General features: G+C 45.1%; 1 protein-coding gene across 4 annotated transcripts in view; it reads right to left on the bottom strand.

Annotated features, from left to right (window-relative positions):
• INTU (inturned planar cell polarity protein) overlaps positions 1–20,752 on the bottom strand; it is a 43,393-nt gene extending 22,641 nt beyond the window's left edge. The window contains exons 1-7 of one of the 4 annotated variants that reach the window (XM_032960872.2): positions 20,001–20,752; positions 16,427–16,490; positions 15,902–16,158; positions 9,142–9,357; positions 8,400–8,809; positions 5,004–5,089; positions 3,335–3,547 (exon numbers count right to left, since the gene is read on the bottom strand). In XM_032960872.2, the coding sequence (XP_032816763.1) occupies positions 3,335–3,547; positions 5,004–5,089; positions 8,400–8,809; positions 9,142–9,357; positions 15,902–16,155 (1,179 nt within the window). In that variant the 5' untranslated portion in view covers positions 16,156–16,158; positions 16,427–16,490; positions 20,001–20,752. Of the gene's footprint in view, positions 1–3,334; positions 3,548–5,003; positions 5,090–8,399; positions 8,810–9,141; positions 9,358–12,419; positions 12,800–15,901; positions 16,159–16,426; positions 16,709–20,000 lie in introns of those variants that run through there. The other 3 variants (XM_032960871.2, XM_032960873.2, XM_032960870.2) reach the window with 3 other exon arrangements.
• Between the last annotated feature and the right edge of the window lie 239 nt (positions 20,753–20,991).

A 20,991-nucleotide genomic window follows, 5' to 3' on the forward strand; every position in this document is an offset into this window, starting at 1 on the left:
AAACAGCACCCGTTGCTTCACTCCCCCCATCAACCCAATAACGACGCTCCGGGCCGACACACCTACTCGGCCGATCGTGCCACTGCCGCAGCCCACCCAGAGCTGCCTCGCCATAAGAAAAGTGGGAGGAGAAAGGAGAGCACACAAGGGGCATACACGAACGGCAAATAATACAGAGCAAGGCGCACGCTGATGAGACGGAGCCTTTCAGCAGTCACGCAACCGGCCACCAACAGCCCGGCAAGCAGAAATGCATTCACCGCTCCCAGTCTGATCCCCCATCAAACGACACAGAGCAAGACGAGTGATGTCGCAACAGTTGGCAATTGAACAGACAAGCACACAGCTTTGCTAGGTGGCATTGTCACTCAAGGCATGGATATCATTCTTATACAACACGTGCACACTTGCAATGTTAGCAGGACCATAGCATGATTGGAAAGGTCCCTGGTGCATGAAATGAAATGGGGCATCTGTCCAATGTCCCCATTCTGTGTAGCCCAGTGCCTGGGCCCCTGTGGTTTGTGGGCCCTGGTACAATTACAGACTCCTGCACACTTCATGGCTATACCACTGAATGTTAGTTTACTTCAGATGAATCTCCAAGTAAATTGGATCCTTGGGCAAATATGAGTCCCATATTCTTGGTTCTTTCGGTAAAGTCACGTAGAAGGGAAACAAAATAATAAAAATATAGGCCACTTTTTTCAAATTTTCTTGCTGTGGTTTTCACACCTGATGATGATTGCTTGTGTTGCAGTCGAAACGTCGTGAGAATTTTATTGTTTTATATTTTTATTATTTTATTGTTTCCCTTGTACGTGACTTTACCGAAAGAACCAAGAATATGAATCCCTGCAGTCACGAAAGCTTTAAATCAAAATATAATGAGTCCCATCAACACATGTGCGCTGCTTATGAAAAACATTAGAAAATGAGCTCCAAGATGTGACAAAGGTATCCTGGGCACTGCCACGCATGAAGGCTGGCAGAGGCAGGCTCACCCATGGAAACGTGGTCGAAGTAACAGGACTTGCATGTAAGTGCACATGTTTCCCATGGAAGTCCAATTGAAGAAAACACGGTGAGCGTTTCAAAAGCAAACATGTCGGCATTCACGGAGCAGACGATATACACACAGACACGGATGAATCGTTTTTCTGAAGCTCAAAGAATCGGAGCCGCCGTAAAAGCTTTTTGTTATCAGTAGTGGTTTCTAGGTAACCCAAACACCTGCTTGTTTACTCTGCAATCATCATTTAAAAATGCAAGTGGACTATCAAGCCAAGTGTGTTTAGCCAAAACATGTCAACGACTCGGGGGCGCACGTCCTCGCCAATGTAAAAGTGGGAATTCGCCCTGTATTGACTGCAGGATTTACACTGCTGAAAGAAACAATGATCGCGACACATATCGGCAAACACAGCCCCCGCTTCGCTCTCCATGTGTCATTGTGCCGGCGTGGCATCGCTACCGACGCAGCATACAAAAAGCCGGAGCAATGCGCTCCAAGTCTCGTCCGTCTTGGTAGAGAATCACATTTACGTCAGACGCTCTTGTTTGGACGTGGGACAAACGACCGAATGAACTTTGCGCGGCTTGACGGCGATAAGTGAGCCGTGCGTGCTGGCGCTCTGCGGATCTGCACGGTTGCACCACAAAAGTTTAAATTAAAGGCAACCCTCGTCTTACACTCAGACAACAAAAACTAAAAATCGCCGTGTACGTGTTTTTACCGCCTGCCACTAAGCAACGGGTAATGTAGGTTATTGGCCTCATAGTGCCTTCATCAAACATATCAATCAGTCTAGCTGTCCAATAGGCTTTCAGATTGTACTGGGTGTCGTTGGGCAAAAGTTGTCCGAGGTTTCGCTCCACGTGTTGAGAGCCTCTTCGGGTTTTGAAGAAACTCCCAAGACGTGAAGCGAATTGTCAGACATCTTGCGGAACAACACACGGTAAAAACAGAAAACACATCAGAGAGCTGTATAGCACAAGCGCAAAAACCAACGTTATATCGGTCTATATCACTATGTCAGAATATAGACTGAATTACTCCATTTAACCGACTGCAGCATATGCTGATAATGAACAGGGTGTGAAGTGGTTCATAGACTGAGCTGCAGTTCCCATGAGTCACATTCAAATCCTGGCCAAGCACCCAACTCCCAAATGTTATCTGAACGTGGCCGGGGCATCTTCGAGGTAAAGTTTGGTGAATCACACGAGTGTTGTAAAACTCCATTGACATGGTCATCAAGGTGCCATATACCCTGTCTTGCCAAGAGAAGGCAGTAGGAAAATATGTGGACTAATCTCAATCGGTATTGGATAGAGTATTGCCCACTCACACGCATAGGTTTTCTCCGGGTGCTCCTGTTTCCTCCCACATGTAAACATTCATTAATTTGCTTAAAAATAATTCCATAAGTCAGTGTTTGGCTTCAGGTGGGAGTAAACTAGAGAGCTAAGCAAAAACAAAGGCATACTTCTCAAATCTCTGCACAAATATTATCAATTCACTTGCAGTACTGACATCTCATACATGCCAGCCATTAATGATCTAAGCGGTTAGCTGCCACTTTTTGAACCTTTCACTGCATACTGATTTTCTAAGCTCATCATGCCATATTCTTAGCTCTTTCGGTAAAGTCACATTGAAGGGAAACAATAAAATAATAAAATATATAAAACAATAAAAATTCTCACGACGTTTCGACCATAACGCAAACGGTCATCATCAGGTGTGAAAAACCAACGGCAAGAAACATTTGAAAGAAGTGGCTGTTCGCATTTATTTATTTATTTTTAAAACGGTGTTTGCATTTATTTATAAAAACCGTTAGCACCACGGGCAGCGATTTGGCAGTTTATTTAGAAGGACGAGTCCATCTATGTTCTGAAAAGAAGAGGGGGGAGACGAAAAATTAATGTGTGCTGTCTGAAAGCCACCGTAAGCGTGAACAATCAATTAAGACCTGAAATGGTTTATCAAATCCTTCCAATGATTGCTAAGCCAGAATCCATCTTCTCGGTTGAAATTGTCTCTGTGCTTGTATATGTGGATAGCCTCATGGACGAATCTCTCATGGTAGCCAGATGTCTACCATCTATTTAACAAAAAGACTAAATTGATGCGCATTTTTTGTTTTAATCAGCATGTGGTAAAATAATTTAAAAGTCGGGAGCATAAACCATTTAAATCGCTACCGCACAGCCTGGCGGGTTTTGTGAATTTCACAAATTTGCGTGATCATCCAACCCTCACCTGCAAAAGCAGCGTATTACAAGCATGCGTCACCACGAATCAGTCAGTGATAAAGAAAGGCCTGACCTCCTCGCAGGCGGACTCGGAGTCGAGACGCAGGCTGAGGTACATGGCGGAATGGGGGTGCGAGGAGAGGCGAGCGTGCAGGTCGGCCGTGTCCTCCCCGCTCAACAGCCTCACAAGGCCCGAGTGGGAGGAGACGGCGCTACTCTCCTCATCACCCTCCGCTCTACCGTGGCTGGCGCTCGAACCTCCCTCCACCTCCATCGTCAGCCTTACCTGCACAAACAATGGACATTCTCCTTCCTCTCGTGTACACGTACATGGCTGAGCCAGGCCACAGTGTCATCGTGCGCAGTGATTAGCTCTCAAGAATGAACGAATCGATAAATGAAAACACCACGGACATTGATGCATAGGTCTTGTGTTTATGCGGATGGCGATTAACTTCACTGGTGGATGAAAAAAGGTAAGATATTTACTAAATAAATAAACAAAAGTAGCCTATTAACAGTAGCCTATTAATACATTTGTATTTTTGTGAGAATAATTTTTACAAATTTGACATACAAGTACAATGATGTTTAATATCAGTATCACACATTTAATGGTTTGTTTTGAAAATGGGACAAAGAAGACAGATTATAGGTGCAATAGTATATTTTGGAGTACAGTATTTTAAAATATCACTGCAAGTAATGCTTGTCAGAACAAAATTATCTTGAGTGCCACTTCTTAAAAATGGAAGATGTACTCAATATCCACAATGGAAAATGGTATTTGGCTCGCACATGATGCGCGGTAAAACTTCATCCTACGTCTTTCAATGCATCGCTCACTTAAGCCATCGCCCAACGTAATCGGACGGCATGCGAAACTGCCAATTAACATCACAAAGCACCGCAAACGTGACAGTCTTTCAGGAATCCAGCATTCAGCTTGACATGCTGCTTCAGGCATGAGTGGGGAAACACAAGAGAAGGCCTTTTTAGTCCCAATTCAAAAAAATACATAATGCAGAAGGCGACAAGCCTGGCGTGTACAACAGCACTGGAAGACATGCAATTTTACACATCACAAGCTGAGAAATCCATTCTGCTAATGGGCCTTTGTGCTTCAGCAACTTAAATGTATTTGTGTAGATGTACAAGCAAAAAGGCTGGCATTTATATGTATTACAAGAGCTCATCAGCATTCAAGCCTTAGTTAAGGAACATGTGGTGTAATTTTTATCAATGTTTAGTGCAGTGCACTCAGCTGAAAAGGAGCAGGATGGAAACTTAAATGTATCGTGCAAGCATGGTCCTATCTCCTATTCGTATTAGCAAACATATAAATGACAATTAGAAATAATAGATTTGGTATTCGTGCAATTATTTTCCCACAAGGCTATCACGAAGAAGCCATGTTTAAGAGATGGGTAGATCCTACGAATAGGGGGCATTGTTGCTACATAATTTTACCCAATTAGTTAATTTACAAGCAATTCTCAAAGATGGAAAATTTGGACCGTGACGTAACAATGACGCACATGGCTTTCGTAACTTAGCCTAAAGACACATGTTGTATGTACGTATGTTGAACGTCTTTCGCACCGTACGTAGCCAACCATGCTAATCGGAGGGGGAATGACAACAAACTAAACACAAACAGCAGTTCTAAAGAAATCAGAATAATAAGGATCAAGCAAGGAAGGATGGGTGGAAAATTGGGTGATCACTACAGCTGACAATACCTTCATGGGGCCGGGGATGCAGGAAAGGACCCTCTCAATGTTCTCGGTCGTCACATCAACATCATTCACCGCCACCAGAGAGTCGCCTATGCCGCCAACACCGCAAGTGCACAGCACAGAGAGACACGGGAATGTTCAGCAATGTTAATGCCCATTACTATTAATGAAAACTGATTGTGATACTACGTGGGTTTTAGAGTTTTTTGTGGTTGTTCATCATGCTGAATAATATGCAGTATAATTTAAAAAACACATCAGAGAGCTATAAATGTAACACTCCCTCGATATTCACACTCACTAGCCTCTTGCTGAAGTTTATGAAATGATGTATGGCTACCCCAGAAAACATGTTGATTCCAAACAGGCAAAAGCATGGTTGTGGTTAAAAACAGTATTGTGCAATTTTTACAGACAGCAATCAAATTTTGATTTAAAGCTTTCGTGACTGCAGGGATTTATATTCTTGGTTCTTTCGGTAAAGTCACGTAGAAGGGAAACAATAAAATAAGACAGCAATCACTTCAATACTGGATGAAGGCTACCCCATGGCATGTCCGTTATGAGAGTTGTTTGGTCATACTTCCACATGCTGGCAATTGCATTTTAGCCATTGTTGGGATTGGAACCCAGGTCTCTGGGTTCATGCGCTAACCACTCTGCCATTTAAGATTATAGTTCGTACAAATACACTTGGCAGGCTATTTTCACTTCGCATGGCTGCAACCACTCATATGTTTCATTTTTCAAAGCAATTTTGTGAAAGCATGAAGTTCTCCCAAGCCTTGAAAATAGGTCATACTTTGACACTATGTTGTGAGCTTTACTTGGGTAATGGTAGCAGATGTCTGCATTTGAACATGATACAGCCTGCAGAGAAACTAATAAATGTGCTGCTTTTCTAAAAACATTATCTGTAATGTCTTTGCCAGGAAACGCCAACCACTGTAGAATTCATAATGCTTTATCACTCTGTTGGAATATTCTGGTCGAATGATCCTAAGTCTAGCATGAACACTAAAACAAAACACATTATTTGAGATTTCACAGTTGTATTGTTTTCCAACATTGAGGCATTTTTCATCAAACTCAAAACCCCAGGTCTCTCTTGCAGAATAAATGTTTGTTTCCATGGGCCTTCAATTGGTTAATAGAGTTCACCAAAATATATGTATGTTTTTTAAACAAATTGCACTGATATGGATGTAATCCTTAGCTCAATACACATATACAGTGAGGGAAAAAAGTATTTGATCCCCTGCTGATTTTGTACGTTTGCCCACTGACGAAAGAAATGATCAGTCTATAATTTTAATGGTAGGTTTATTTGAACAGTGAGACAGAATAACAACAAGAAAATCCAGAAAAACGCATGTCAAAAATGTTATAAATTGATTTGCATTTTAATGAGGGAAATAAGTATTTGACCCCCTCTTAATCAGAAAGATTTCTGGCTCCCAGGTGTCTTTTATACAGGTAACGAGCTGAGATTAGGAGCACACACTTAAAGGGAGTGCTCCTAATCTCAGCTTATTACCTGTATAAAAGACACTTATCTACAGAAGCAATCAATCAATCAGATTCCAAACTCTCCACCATGGCCAAGACCAAAAAGCTCTCCAAGGATGTCAGGGACAAGGCTGGAATGGGCTACAAGACCATTGCCAAGCAGCTTGGTGAGAAGGTGACAACATAATCTTAGTTCTTTCGGTAAAGTCACGTTGAAGGGAAACAACAAAATAATATATATTTTATTATTTTGTTGTTTCCCTTCAACGTGACTTTACCGAAAGAACTAAGAATATTAATTACTGCAGTCACGAAAGCTTTAAATCAAAATTTAAGGTGACAACAGTTGGTGCGATTATTTGCAAATGGAAGAAACACAAAAGAACTGTCAATCTCCCTCGTCCTGGGGCTCCATGCAAGATCTCACCTCGTGGAGTTGCAATGATCATGAGAACGGTGAGGAATCAGCCCAGAACTACACGGGAGGATCTTGTCAATGATCTCAAGGCAGCTGGGACCATAGTCACCAAGAAAACAATTGGTAACACACTACGCCATGAAGGACTGAAATCCTGCAGCGCCCGCAAGGTCTTCCTGCTCAAGAAAGCACATATACATGCCTGTCTGAAGTTTGCCAATGAACATCTGAATGATTCAGGGGATAACTGGGTGAAAGTGTTGTGGTCAGATGAGACCAAAATTGAGCTCTTTGGCATCAACTTAATTCGCCGTGTTTGAAGGAGGAGGAATGCTGTCTATGACCCCAAGAACACCATCCCCACCGTCAAACATGGAGGTGGAAACATTATGCTTTGGGGGTGTTTTTCTGATAAGGGGACAGGACAACTTCACTGCATCAAAGGGACGATGGACGGGGCCATGTACCGTCAAATCTTGGGTGAGAACCTCCTTCCCTCAGCCAGGGCATTGAAAATGGGTCGTGGATGGGTATTCCAGCATGACAATGACCCAAAACACACGGCCAAGGCAACAAAGGAGTGGCTCAGGAAGAAGCACATTAAGGTCCGGGAGTGGCCTAGCCAGTCTACAGACCTTAATCCCATAGAAATCTGAAGGTTCGAGTTGCCAAACATCAGCCTCGAAACCTTAATGCCTTGGAGAAGATCTGCAAAGAGGAGTGGGACAAAATCCCTCCTGAGATGTGTGCAAACCTGGTGGCCAACTACAAGAAACGTCTGACCTCTGTGATTGCCAACAAGGGTTTTGCCACCAAGTACTAAGTCATGTTTTGCAGAGGAGTCAAATACTTATTTCCCTCATTAAAATGCGAATCAGTTTATAACATTTTTGACATGCGTTTTTCTGGATTTTGTTGTTGTTATTCTGTCTCACTGTTCAAATAAACCTACCATTAAAATTATAGACTGATCATTTCTTCGTCAGTGGGCAAACGTACAAAATCAGCAGGGGATCAAATACTTTTCTCCCTCACTGTACCAACGTTGCCAAAAATCAGTTTTCTAGTACTTATCATGAAACTATGTAATAAATACACATGCGAAAGGCATGATGCACTTTATCAGGCCGCTTGAAACTAGAGATGTAACAATTAGTTAGTTCATCGATATTGACTACTCTTTGTGGTCAATTACTCTTAAAATATGGTGGCCACCTGTCCCCTGAAGGCAGGAAACCACCAATATGCCATGATGCAGCTGATGATGCCAATGACATCACCAAGCCTCACCTATCACCTCCCATCCAGCTGCACACATGGAAACGGACATGCGAGAACCTTTTTTGTCGTCTTATTTGATTAGTCGGGTCATTGATTATATAAATAATCGGATATCCCAGCTATAATTAACGCATTGACAGTATCACCCCCCCCCCCCTGCAATGAGAGGACAACCGCACGCAAGTACTCACCTATGTAAATCTTCCCACTCTCCATGGCTGCTCCTCCATGCACGAGGCCATGCACGGAGATCTTCTCGTCGGCAATCGGCGCCACCGAGTCCTCCGAGCGACTCTTCCGCCCACTCCGCGCGTCGCGCCCTTGCCTTCCGCTCGCGCGATGCACGATTCCGAGGAGCGACCCGAGCAGGGGGGCCTCCTCTCCCAGGCGGATGTCTCGTTCCCCCGTCGGCCGGCGCAGGGGGTTCACGTAGACGGTCACGTCACGGAAGCGCAACCGAGCCACTGCCAGAGGAGGAGGAGCGTCATCGCCTCCGTCTCCTCCGTCACCAGGGCCCTTGGTGAAGACAGTGTCGCCGGAGTGGCCTTTGCGATCTCCATTCGCTCGATCGGCTGGCAGCTCTCGGCGAGTCGTCTTCCTCCTAGCACATCCGCAAGGATGTTATTAATTACAGTATGCAATTTCTTTGGAAACATTTGATGAGTGATAATAATGCAAGTGCTCATGCCAGGTGTGCAGAAAACAATACGTCCGTAGATGAAGGGGAGACAACTGAGATTGAATAGCAGCTCTGCTATCCAATCTCAGTTCATGGGAAGAAAGCCTTTGGATAGTTATCTATGGGATAAGTGCCAAATAGCAAAATAAGTATTGGGTTATTGTGGCCCCATGTTAGAAAGAGCCGAAACATTTATGCTTTAAACCTTTCTTGGAAAGCATTAAAAACCATAATAACAATAAAAGCCTACGCACCTGCGCAGGATGTCTGCCAACTTTCTCAGCTTGGGTCCCCCCCCGTCCTTGCGCCGGGCGGCATCCTGGCCGGGAGCCCCACCACTCGAGGGTGTGGCACTGCCGGCCTCTTCTTCCTCCTGTGCCAGGGCGGCCGTCTCCTCGCCCTCGCTCAGCTCCAGGTAGAAGAGCTCTCCATTGGGCTGCACCTCATCCAGCCACTCTGGCTCCAGCTCACTGGGTGGACAGACAGCACAGTGCAGGGAGGGACTCAGACACTGAACATCACTAGCTAAATGTCATTTGTAGAGATTGTCACCTTAACAAATATTGCAATTTTGACATAAGGAAAAGTGTATTGACGTATCCATCTCCAATATATGTAAATGTGCAACACTTTTGTCAATCCACTGATGGATGAGGGGTGAGTTGTGGGGGTTAAGTGTTCATAATACAGGTTTTTTGGGTTAGATCGCATAAATATAAATGTATCGTTAAACCCGTCACCACCCAACACAGCTAATTAGTAAGGTTTGTCACGTAAACAGAACATGCCAATTCGTTACTAGTACGGTACACCGGTGTGTTAGTCTGTTGATGGTCAGCGATGCGGAAATCGACTCATCTCGACGAGCTGTACACGATGCACTACGGTGCATAAGAGCGTTCAGGGTTTCAGCGCAATCGTCCTCACTGTGTCTTGATATCGCAGAGTAGCACTGATTTCGGATTGATTGGTACACCAGTTGCGGAGTTAAGTACACCGCTGGAAAAAATAGTGTCCCAGAAATAAAATATTTAATTGCCTCGGCCATTTTGTATTATTTGGTACCCCGGGGTACCGCTATAAGGATAAAATCGCCAATGCTATGTGTTTCAGCCATTTCATCAAGATGGGAATCAGGCTCCATGTGATTTCATACTCGTTTTAGAACGTACAAGTGAAATCTGTTTGTATAACAGTGATGGTTTGTTAATCCATGTAACTTAAACTAATGAGTCTGTCCCATTGAGGATTTCATATGATTTCAAAGTACACCTAGCCTGGCACCAGCATTGGTAATATAACCATCACTTTGTGGTGAAATGCAGCCGTTTTTGTTGTGTTCAATCCACAAAGTGTGCAGTTTCAATCTCCACGTGAGGAGTATACAATTGTAAATATTATCACCAAAGGATGTGTAAATACGCGAGTATGCAACCTGGATCAGTGGTAAATGCAAATAAGATATTAATAATGTAGTCTCGGTCACTCCAGCCTCGAGCCACTTGTAACGCTGAGTTCCCATGGTGGTGTTAGCTATTAGGGAAATTGGACCTGGCGATCGCAATTAAGGAAGGGCCTTCATTATCCAGTCATTTAATATATTTTTTTCAAGTAAATAGAGTCGTCTATTCAGCAAACGTCATGGACACGAATTGTAATGATGCCTGACTTGTTATGGCCCAGATAATTCCTTGCGAGCACAGCTGAATCTTAATAATCTCTCTCCTGAATGTAAGCATTGATTGCATACCAGCATTTGCAGCATCATATACACGAGTATATTTTAAACAGTATACAGACGCAAAAATATATTCGAAATGAAATATTTTGAATTACTTCTGGATCTGGCCCATATACCTTTTATCAACTGATCTACAGATTACACAAAACGACGTTATGTCTCAACTGACCATAAACTGATGTTAAGTTTTAACATAAACGGATTATATCTGTCACACCGGTTGGGTGTGTTCATGTGCAACTGTAATTTGATCAGACAAGCCTGAAGTTTAAGGCAGTATAAGCTACACGCAGGACATCGCGATGCCTGTAGGAGGCAGTACAAGTAAGTTTCTGACAGTCTACATGCAGAGAGAAATGTCAAAATTATCCCATCATTTGAGTTTTTTCTGGTCACTCCAGGGTGTTTTTCATACAGAAGATTCAAATATAAATTGGCTAAATATCCCAATCAGTATCCCTCGAGAAAGGTATTGGGGCTAAGCAAAGCTTTCCTTGATGGATTTTCCGTTTGCACAGTCACATAATCACTTTAAGATGTTTTCTTGTTCATGTTTTTTTTTGTTTGTTGCGGTTGCACCCGATTCAAGAGCCGAATGGCTCACAGGGCTATACCAAATAAATGGAACTAAATGGAACTACACGTACTGTAGGCAGTCTTCATTGTATTTGGGGCACCACAGTGGCGAGATGTGAACTACCTCGCCAAGTGTAAAGGAGGTCGTGGATTTGATCCCGACTCTGACGCCTGTATATTTGCGTGTTCTCCCCGTGGTCGCGTGGATTTTCCTCCGGGTCGTCCGGTTTTCCCCTCCACATTTAGAAACATGCGTTTAGAGTAGGTGGCTGATATACATTTCCACATCATAAGCCAATTCGTTGAGCTATCATTTGTCGCCAGGTCGCTTCTGAAAAAGAGCTAAATAGCTCAATTGACCTTACCTGGTAAAATAGTTTAGTTAAGTTTGATTCCCTACTTAACATTTGTGGTAATACTTGAACTGATACTGCACCCCCCTACACGAACCTGCGGCGACCAATATCATGAATTATGGTTAAACAGCTCCATGTCAAAGGGCTGTAAATTACTTTATTTTAGAAATATCTTTCTTTAATTCGAATATGTACAGTTTTTTTAAAGTAAAAAAATCACTTGGTGGAAATTCCACATTCCTTTGGCGGGATCATGTCAACCAATATAACGAGTCCATTGACTAGAATACACATACAGTATATAATTGCTAATAGATGTGGCTGTGATTTGTTTTATGTTCCTGCACGAAAATTAAGGTTAAAACAAGACAAAGTACAGAAACAACTACAGTATGAGTAAAGGCATTTCCTCCTATGCTCGCTGGTAGCCAAAACATGCAAACGTGTAATCTTTGCACGTGCCATTTACTCGTACAGCTGGTGCTTGTTGTTGTGACTGTCATTGTTAAAATTAACACGAAACATATCCATCAGCCCGGAACAAATCACCCCCAATACTCGGGGGCAAGCTTCCGTCCCAGCTGCTGCCTACAACTACACGCTCCTCTTGCTGCTATTATTACACGCCCTCTGTTCCTTGTGTTATCATTTTGATTACTACACTAACACAAAGCACATATATGCACTGGGATTAAACCTCCCTCTCCTTTGCTCAGAGCCAAGAGACCAGTCTCCACCGTTTAATCCACGGTCTCCATCTCCATCCTGCCCCTTCCTTCTCGTGCTGCGACTGCGGCTGTCACAGTTACATTGGCACTAAACACACCGGTTCACCCGGTACGAGCCCTTGCCCTCTTACTCAGACTCGCTGAACCAGGAACCAGAGTCGCTCCCGTCCCAGCTGCTGCCTCCATCTCCACCCTCCTCTTGCCGCTGCTGCAGTTGCAGCCGCTTCTTCTTCTCCTCCTCGTCGCCCCGCGACTCCACTCGACCGGCCATTGCTTCCCCTCCCCCTACCTCACCTGTCTCCTCTACCTCCCTCCAAACCTCCCTCTCAAAGCCCGCACACCCCGACCGCCCGTGCCGCCCCTGCAAAGCGGAGCTCGCTGCGTTTATCGCGGCCGCAGAGACGCTGCAGCCCGCTCCCCTCGCCACGCCGCCATGTTGCTGCCACCCTTTCGTGCCGCCGTTCCCGTCACGTGACACGCGATACCGCGCGCCCATTGGTCGTGCGCCGTCGCTACGGCAACGCGCGCGAGGGGGGGGGAGACGCGTTGCATGCTCATTGGTCGCCGTGGCGTTGCCATCGTAACGCGCGGCGTGCTGGTGGTGGTGGTGGGGGTGATCTCGCACGCTCATTGGTTAGGGATGGGGGTGGGGTTTCGTTGCAATGGTAACAGGAGGACGCGTTGGGTACCACGTGTCTTCTGTGGGAGGGCTTGGGAGTCTAACGAGTAACCATGGTTACCACGTGCTTCACGGTTGCTGAGCCACAGGTCCAAAACGCAAAGCGGCCAGCAACAAACGGCACAACTTAATGTGTAATAGATAAGAGGGTAACGCGTTTCTCAAATTGACCAAGATTATTGTAAGGTGGTGAGAGTGAAGCAGTGTGATGGAAGAAGCAGAAAGAGAAATGAGGTGACCTGTAGTGTGGTGAGAGCTGATGTGAGCTGTAGTGTGGTGAGAGCTGATGTGAGCTGTAGTGTGGTGAGAGCTGATGTGACGTGTAGTGTGGTGAGAGCTGATGTGAGTTGCAGTGTGGTGAGAGCTGATGTGAGCTGTAGTGTGGTGAGAGCTGATGTGACGTGTAGTGTGGTGAGAGCTGATGTGACGTGTAGTGTGGTGAGAGCTGATGTGACGTGTAGTGTGGTGAGAGGTGATGTGACGTGTAGTGTGGTGAGAGCTGATGTGACGTGTAGTGTGGTTAGAGCTGATGTGACGTGTAGTGTGATGAGAGATGATGTGAGCTGTAGTGTGGTGAGAGCTGATGTGACCTGTAGTGTGGTGAGAGCTGATGTGACGTGTAGTGTGGTGAGAGCTGATGTGAGCTGTAGTGTGGTGAGAGCTGATGTGACGTGTAGTGTGGTGGGAGCTGATGTGACGTGTAGTGTGGTGAGAGGTGATGTTGCTGATGTGACGTGTAGTGTGGTGAGAGCTGATGTGACGTGTAGTGTGTTGAGAGCTGATGTGACGTGTAGTGTGGTGAGAGCTGATGTGAGCTGTAGTGTGGTGAGAGCTGGTGTGACGTGTAGTGTGGTGAGAGCTGATGTGAGCTGTAGTGTGGTGAGAGCTGATGTGACGTGTAGTGTGGTGAGAGCTGATGTGACGTGTAGTGTGGTGAGAGCTGATGTTACCTGTAGTGTGGTGGGAGCTGATGTGAGCTGTAGTGTGGTGAGAGCTGATGTGACGTGTAGTGTGGTGAGAGCTGATGTGACGTGTAGTGTGGTGAGAGCTGATGTTACCTGTAGTGTGGTGGGAGCTGATGTGAGCTGTAGTGTGGTGAGAGCTGATGTGACGTGTAGTGTGGTGGGAGGTGATGTGACCTGTAGTGTGGTGGGAGCTGATGTGACCTGTAGTGTGGTGGTTGAACACACAGTGTGGATGAGATGAAACAGTCAGACGGTAGACCGAGTCCTCGACATGGGAGGAGGAATCACCCTTTAGCTGAATGACTGCAGCTAAATTTGACCCTGGTCAAGACGGAAACCTATGTTTTCACACCTGGAAGCCTGGTACCATGATATTGATACTATTCACCCAATGGAAGACCTACAGCTACATGATATTACACTAAAAGAGCAGACATTTGAAGCTTGATTTGAAGCTTTCGTGACTGCAGGAATTACTCTTTGGTTCTTTCGGTAAAGGCACGTAGAAAGAAAATAAATTAAATAATAGAATACGACGTTTCTATTGCAACAGAAGCAATCGTCATCAGGTAGAAAACGAACCTAGTGAACTTCTAAATTTGAGAGAGAGACAAAACACAGAAACTGAGACACACAGACAGACACACAAGCAGAGAGAGACAACACAGAGACACAGAGAGAGACACACAACATAGACACACAGAGACCCAATGCCTGTGTGTCGAGGCCTTAAATAGAGAGATAGGGGGAGGGGGGGCAGAGAGAGATGTGGGTCTGCTGGAGCAGAGAAATCAGCATGTCAATGAGAGAGCTGTGTGGAAATCCTCCCAGTGGCGGCCAGGGGAGAGAAAGACCCAGCAAGTCTGGTTAATTTTCTAGAGAGAGTTGTGTGGAAATCCACCCCGCGGCGGCCAGGGGAGAGAAAGAGCGAATGGTCCTATGAGAGCCTGGTAAATTTGAGAGAGAGAAATAGGCAGTTTGAGAAAACAAACTTAGCAATTTTTTGGAAATGTAATGCAATGCAACACAGAGAGTTAGCTAACACACAGTTAACACATAACCTGGTTGATGATGTTCTCCAAAGTTTGCTAGATTAGAAGTTAAGTGTGAAATTTGACAGAGACACATAGAGAAAAAACAAACTTGCATCCTTCCCGTAGAGGTGGTTCAAACTTGATTTGAAGCTTTCGTTACCGCGGGAATTACTCTTTGCTTCTTTCGGTAAAGTGACGGGCGCTTCCTGGTGGATTTCCACACAACTCTCTCTAAAATTAACCAGACTTGCTGGGTCTTTCTCTCCCCCGGCCGCTGCGGGGTGGATTTCCACACAACTCTCTCATTGACATGCTGATTTCTCTGCTCCAGCAGACCCACCTCTCTCTCTCTCTGCCCCACCCCCTATCTCTCTATTTAAGGCCTCAACATAGAGGCGTTGGGTCTCTGTGTGTCTGTGTTGTGTGTCTCTCTCTCTCTGTGTCTCTGTGTCTCTGTGTTGTCTCTCTGTCTGCTTGTGTGTCTGTCTGTGTATCTCCGTGTCTGTGTTTTGTCTCGCTCTCAAATTTAGAAGTTCACTCGGTTTGTTTTCTACCTGATGATGACTGCTTGTGTTGCAATCGAAACGTCGTATTCTATTATTTATTTTATTTTCTTTCTACGTGACTTTACCGAAAGAACCAAACAGAAATTTGAAGTCCGGTATCGGGGAATAACTCGGCCAATCATCACTCCGGGAACAATAAAATAGCTGACACTTTGTGGGATGTTGCCAGTGCTAATTTTATTGAGCTTCTGTCCCCTGCGATAGGACTGTGGAATGTTTAACCCGTGGACATTAACATTACCCCGTGCTTCTTTGAACAGGGGAAATTGAAAGATTTCACCTGCATATTGCTGAGCGGAAGACAAACATCTCGACACGTGTCTGACCCGCGGGTCGTACGTTCCCCACACAGTACACACACGTGCTTACCTGTGAGCCAGGACACTGCCCACCGAGTCTAGGGCGTCCAGCGTCCTCCGAGGCCAGTGTAGGACTCCGGGCTGCCCGCCAAACAACCCCACTTCCCGGGATTCCAACAGGGGCTCCCCGTACCCACAGGAACCACTGCACTCGGGGTCCCAGCATAGTGGACCCGTCGAAGCGAGCCGCAGTGCAGCACTGCCGGGATAGTGCAGAGAGTGCATCTCTCCCAAAGCGTCTGCTTCACACGACTGCGTGAACATATTCTGCAGAGAGACCAGCGAGATACGGAACGTGAAATGCATTGCCATCCATTCATAGATATCCTATTAATATTAAAATTGTCATACTTTTGGGTCTTTCGGTAAAGTCACGTGACTTTACCGAAAGACCCAAGAGTATGAATTCCTGCAATCACGAAAGCTTTAAGTCAAGATTATAATCATCATCACCCATGGTGAATCCACTGCTGGATCCTGCACTGTAGTAATACACTTCGCACCTGCACGTGAGCTGGTTTCATCGCATCATTACCTCGATGTTGTTTCTTTCGGATGCGTTCCATTCCTTGGCTGCCACTCCTTTATTACCATAGGACCTGAATGCATGGAAGTCGTAGTAGTAACCGGTGGTTCACTGTACTCGCTTTCCAATGGCTTTAGCGTCACACTTTTCAAAAAAGTATCAAAAATGTGAGTTATTGAAAATTTAATTCTGTAATTGTATTCACTGTAATTCAACACATTCATATTGAAACTTTTGTATAAAACCTTCAAAGCCCCCAGATAAAACTAAAGTCGTAGTTCATATTCTTAGTTTTTTCGGTAAAGTCACGTTGAAGAGAAACAACAAAATAACAAAATATATATAAACCAATACAAAAAATTCTCACGACGTTTCGACCATAACTCAAACGGTCATCATCAGGTGTGTCGGTTTGCATGATGATGACCGTTTGAGTTATGGTCGAAACGTCGTGAGAATTTTTTTTTATTGTTTTATATATATTTTGTTATTTTGTTGTTTCTCTTCAACGTGACTTTACCGAAAAAACTAAGAATATGAATTACTGCAGTCACGAAAGCTTTAAATCAAAATTTAAAGTCGTAGTGTCGAATTTCAAGAACAAAATGACCCAAATTGTCGTAAAAACTTTAGACACTCACATTCGACAATTATTTGTAATGTTTTCCCGTTTAAAATGCAGTCGAATACGGTATACATAGAAAACCAAAATTCTAACCCTTTCAGACAATTATTATAATTTAAAGCAGTCAGATCTAAATAAATGAGTTTTAAACCTAGATTTCAGAAAATCTTTAGCCTTAATATAACTGAAAATTGTAAATTCCGTACATTTTCTTTTCACTTATTAGTAACTGAAATACATGATTGATCCTGCAGATATAATTGCATTTGTCGTTATTTTCAGTTATTTATAGTGTGTGCAAAGCAATTGCTTTTTCCGATTATGTGTTTTGATATCAATTAAATTGTAGGTATATTGTAGCAGTAGAGCATAAACGGTAAATTCACAGTCATGCATGCTGCATATAAAGTAATTTGATTGAAATAGTGCTAATTTATTGTCTTCCTAAACACATTTGTTAAATAATGCATAGTGTATTATAATATTGATAAGTTTATATTAAGCTGCTATGTAAGTAGTGGCTCAAAAGTAGCGGTGGCGCAGTGGCTGTGCTTCCCCCGCACCTCCGATTAGCACAGTTGGCTACGTACGGTGCTAAAGAAGTTCAGCATACATTCATACAACTCGGTCGCTTGAGTTTGATTCCAGCCACGGTTAACATCATTGGCGAGTGATATCTGAACCGGTCCTCAGCGTCCCCCTTAATCAACACGCACTAATCAGCGTGGCAGTGGGGTCGAAATGTTCTGAAATTACTTTAATTAATCCTGTTATCATAAACAATACAGATGTAGTGACTGGGAATGTCACTGTGTGGGGTGCCGGGCTTGTGAGGCCACGGCGGGATGTCTCCTGTTGTGTGTACACCCCGGACACGGGGTGTCGTACCAGCCCTAGTGGGGGCTTGGGTGAGCGCTGGTTCAGCGCGGTGGCACCACGCACAGCGTGCGGTGCGGACTCCCGTTGAGAGAGAGCGAGAGAGTGTCAGCCAGCTGGGGTTACGTTGGGGGCATGATACTCTGGCTGACCTGGGGACACGTGACCGGATGATACTGGAGGGGGGCCACTGGTGGAGGGGGCCAATGGGTGGTCACGTGGTCCGAGAAGAACTCTCGAGAGCCTTCGGGCAAGGGCGAGAGAGATCGAGAAGGTGGGCGGGGCGAGAGGCGGAGCCAGCCCCAGCCCGGCCCGATATAAGGGGGGGGGCCCTGTGAGGGGCTCGGGGTTCTTACTGTTGGAGAGGCAGGAGATCCACGTCAGGCTTCAAGAAGCCTCCAGCCACGTGGTCCGGGACCCAGCTTGTGGTCCGGACCGGGATAATGGAACCGTGTCTAGTTCCGCCGTAGCGTGGTTAGTTGGGTGGTCACCACCCTAGAGTATGTTGTGTTAATAGCCTGGAGTATGTTGTGTTAATAGCCTGGTGTATGTTGTGTTAATAGCCTGGAGTATGTTGTGCTAAGAGTTCAATAAAACGTGTTGCTCCCAAGACATCGTCTGCAACACAGTTGGACTCACTACACATACATTAAATCAATAAGAGACTCTGTGGACAGTACTACACAAGCACAAATTAAAAAAAACTCACTACCTTTGTCAAAATATATATACAGTGTGCTAACGTTTCAGGCCACCGGTATTTTCTAGACACGAGCTAATATTAGGCAAATACATATATATTACTTAGACGCCACAGTGTAAAGTGTGAGCATCAACTATAAGGCTAAGTCAATCTTTTTACCATTCCTTAACACATCTGAAGAAGGGCCATTGCTCGAAACGTCCGCTTACAAAATATGTCTTCTATTTTACTGCAGTGTTAGTGACATACGTGGTAGGGTGTATATATTTGAAATTTTAATACTCATGTTACGGACGACTGAGGCAGATCACTGCATTGCAAAATTTGGAGAGATGGCCAGGGGCTTGGTTGAAGGTATACATACAGCAAGTGGATTGATGATGGCTGATGATGATGGGCTATAATCATATAACAATGACTATACCCACGAATACATGCATGCGTTACACTCCGTCACAGCTGCCTGCATCCTTTTATACAAACCCACGTTGCATGATTAAACGTTTATAATCACGTTGTTAATTGCAGCCCACGACCGTATTAAAAAAAGTCATCTAAGAATATAATTGGCTTTTCGATTGCTGTAATTATCCATACATGTAGGATATCCCTTAACATTTCTTTGGCTCGTTTCTTGCAATACTCTTTTAAACCTTTATATAACGCAGCTAATAGAGCCAGCCTTCACTAGTAAGTATCTATATCTTTAATTCTATTATGCTGCAAATTTACTTGCAGCTTCATTCAATCTGTAATTTAACAAGTTGCATTGATAATGATCAACGCTTGCAATTGCTTGCTCACAGCCCTGCTGACAGAACGGGCTCCTCTAGAGGGCAGCTCCAGACGGCCCTTCGGAGGCCCTTTGAGGGTATATTGGTCTACTTCTCCAAGCTGGCCAAACGTGTCTGAAGAGGTAGAAAGTACCCACACTTTACCCCACCATAGCCAACAGGCCGGGGGATTTCATAAACCTGCCTAATGGTTCAACTGCCACGCCGGGAGAATAAATAGAACAACCGACGACCTCTGAATTTCAATTCCAAGGACATACATGAATAACAACAGCAAATAAACTACAGGTTATTTTACTCTATCAATTGCACAGCTATAGGACATGTGCTTAAATTTAATATGCTGCGCCATAACAAGGCAAAAATACACGCCGCGTTTTGAGCACACTTCACAGGATGGTCTGCGCGACTTGGTGAAGACGGAGGACGCACACCGAAGGATCGGTTTAAATATGACTCGCCACTGATGTCATGAGCGCTTTGCCGTGAATCAAACTCCGGTTAACCACCCACTGAAAGGAGGCTGCTTTATTTTATAATAACAAATGTTCAGTACATTAGTTAAGAAGCAGTGCATGTACTCACCTCGACTCAGCAACAGCGGGTCGCTCACGAACATTCAATGCCTTCGGAGTCAAGTCTCCGAGACTCTTGTTCCGTACGTTCTTACAGAATTAACATACGCACACCCTCACTAACTACACACGGACGTAGCCTACAACGGCAACGTGCTCCCCTGTAGTCTACTACACTGGCTGTAAGTGCGCATTTACTGTTACCAATTAGGATGGGTACCACGCACGAGGGGGATGGTGTGGACAGCAGCAAGCCGCGCCGCCGTTGCCTTCCACGTGTTGATGATGATGATGATCCTTACGGACCGCACCAGGTCCTGAACCGGTTCTGATTTTCGCCACTTATGTTAACCGTTGCCGGGAATCGAACTTGGGTGACGATTTTGTATCAATACTATTCCCCAGCTGACACACATACACACACAGAGACACTCTCACATACAAATACTCAAACACAGGCTATGCATACACACACATGATGCTGCTGCTGCCTTCATCCCAGCCACCAAACCCGCTGCTTCTCTGCCCTCCCCCCAGCCTTCACAAACCCCCCACTGTATGTAGTTTCTTCTTCCTCCGCACCTCCGATTAGCACGGCTGGCTACGTACGGCGCGAAAGAAGTTCAACGACCGCTGTTGGCTGCACGCATTCGCTCGTGGATGAGCTCCCGACTTGCCCGTGCGTGGCTCAGCGGACAGCTACCGCAGTGCAGGGGGTGCGAGCAAAATGTGCAGACGGAAAAATGCCCCCAGCCCACCCACCCCTCGTACATAGACTGTCGTTGTTGTTGTTGATGGTTCTATCGGTGAGATTAATGCCGAAACTGCGCGCAGCAACGAAGAGGAGGGGGGCGGGATGGGTGGGATGAGGAGGTGTGACCAGCAAGCACCACGGCCGGGGCCGGTCATGGTGCTTATAAAATTCTCACGACGTTTCGACTGCAACACCTGATGATTAATGCTTTGTTTCCCCGGCGCTAATGTTTATTACACACCGCACC

The sequence above is a fragment of the Petromyzon marinus genome, chromosome 26 (genome assembly GCF_048934315.1).
Source record: "Petromyzon marinus isolate PM22_M1 ecotype Great Lakes invasive population chromosome 26, UKy_Petmar_22M1.pri1.0, whole genome shotgun sequence".
NCBI lineage: Eukaryota > Metazoa > Chordata > Hyperoartia > Petromyzontiformes > Petromyzontidae > Petromyzon > Petromyzon marinus.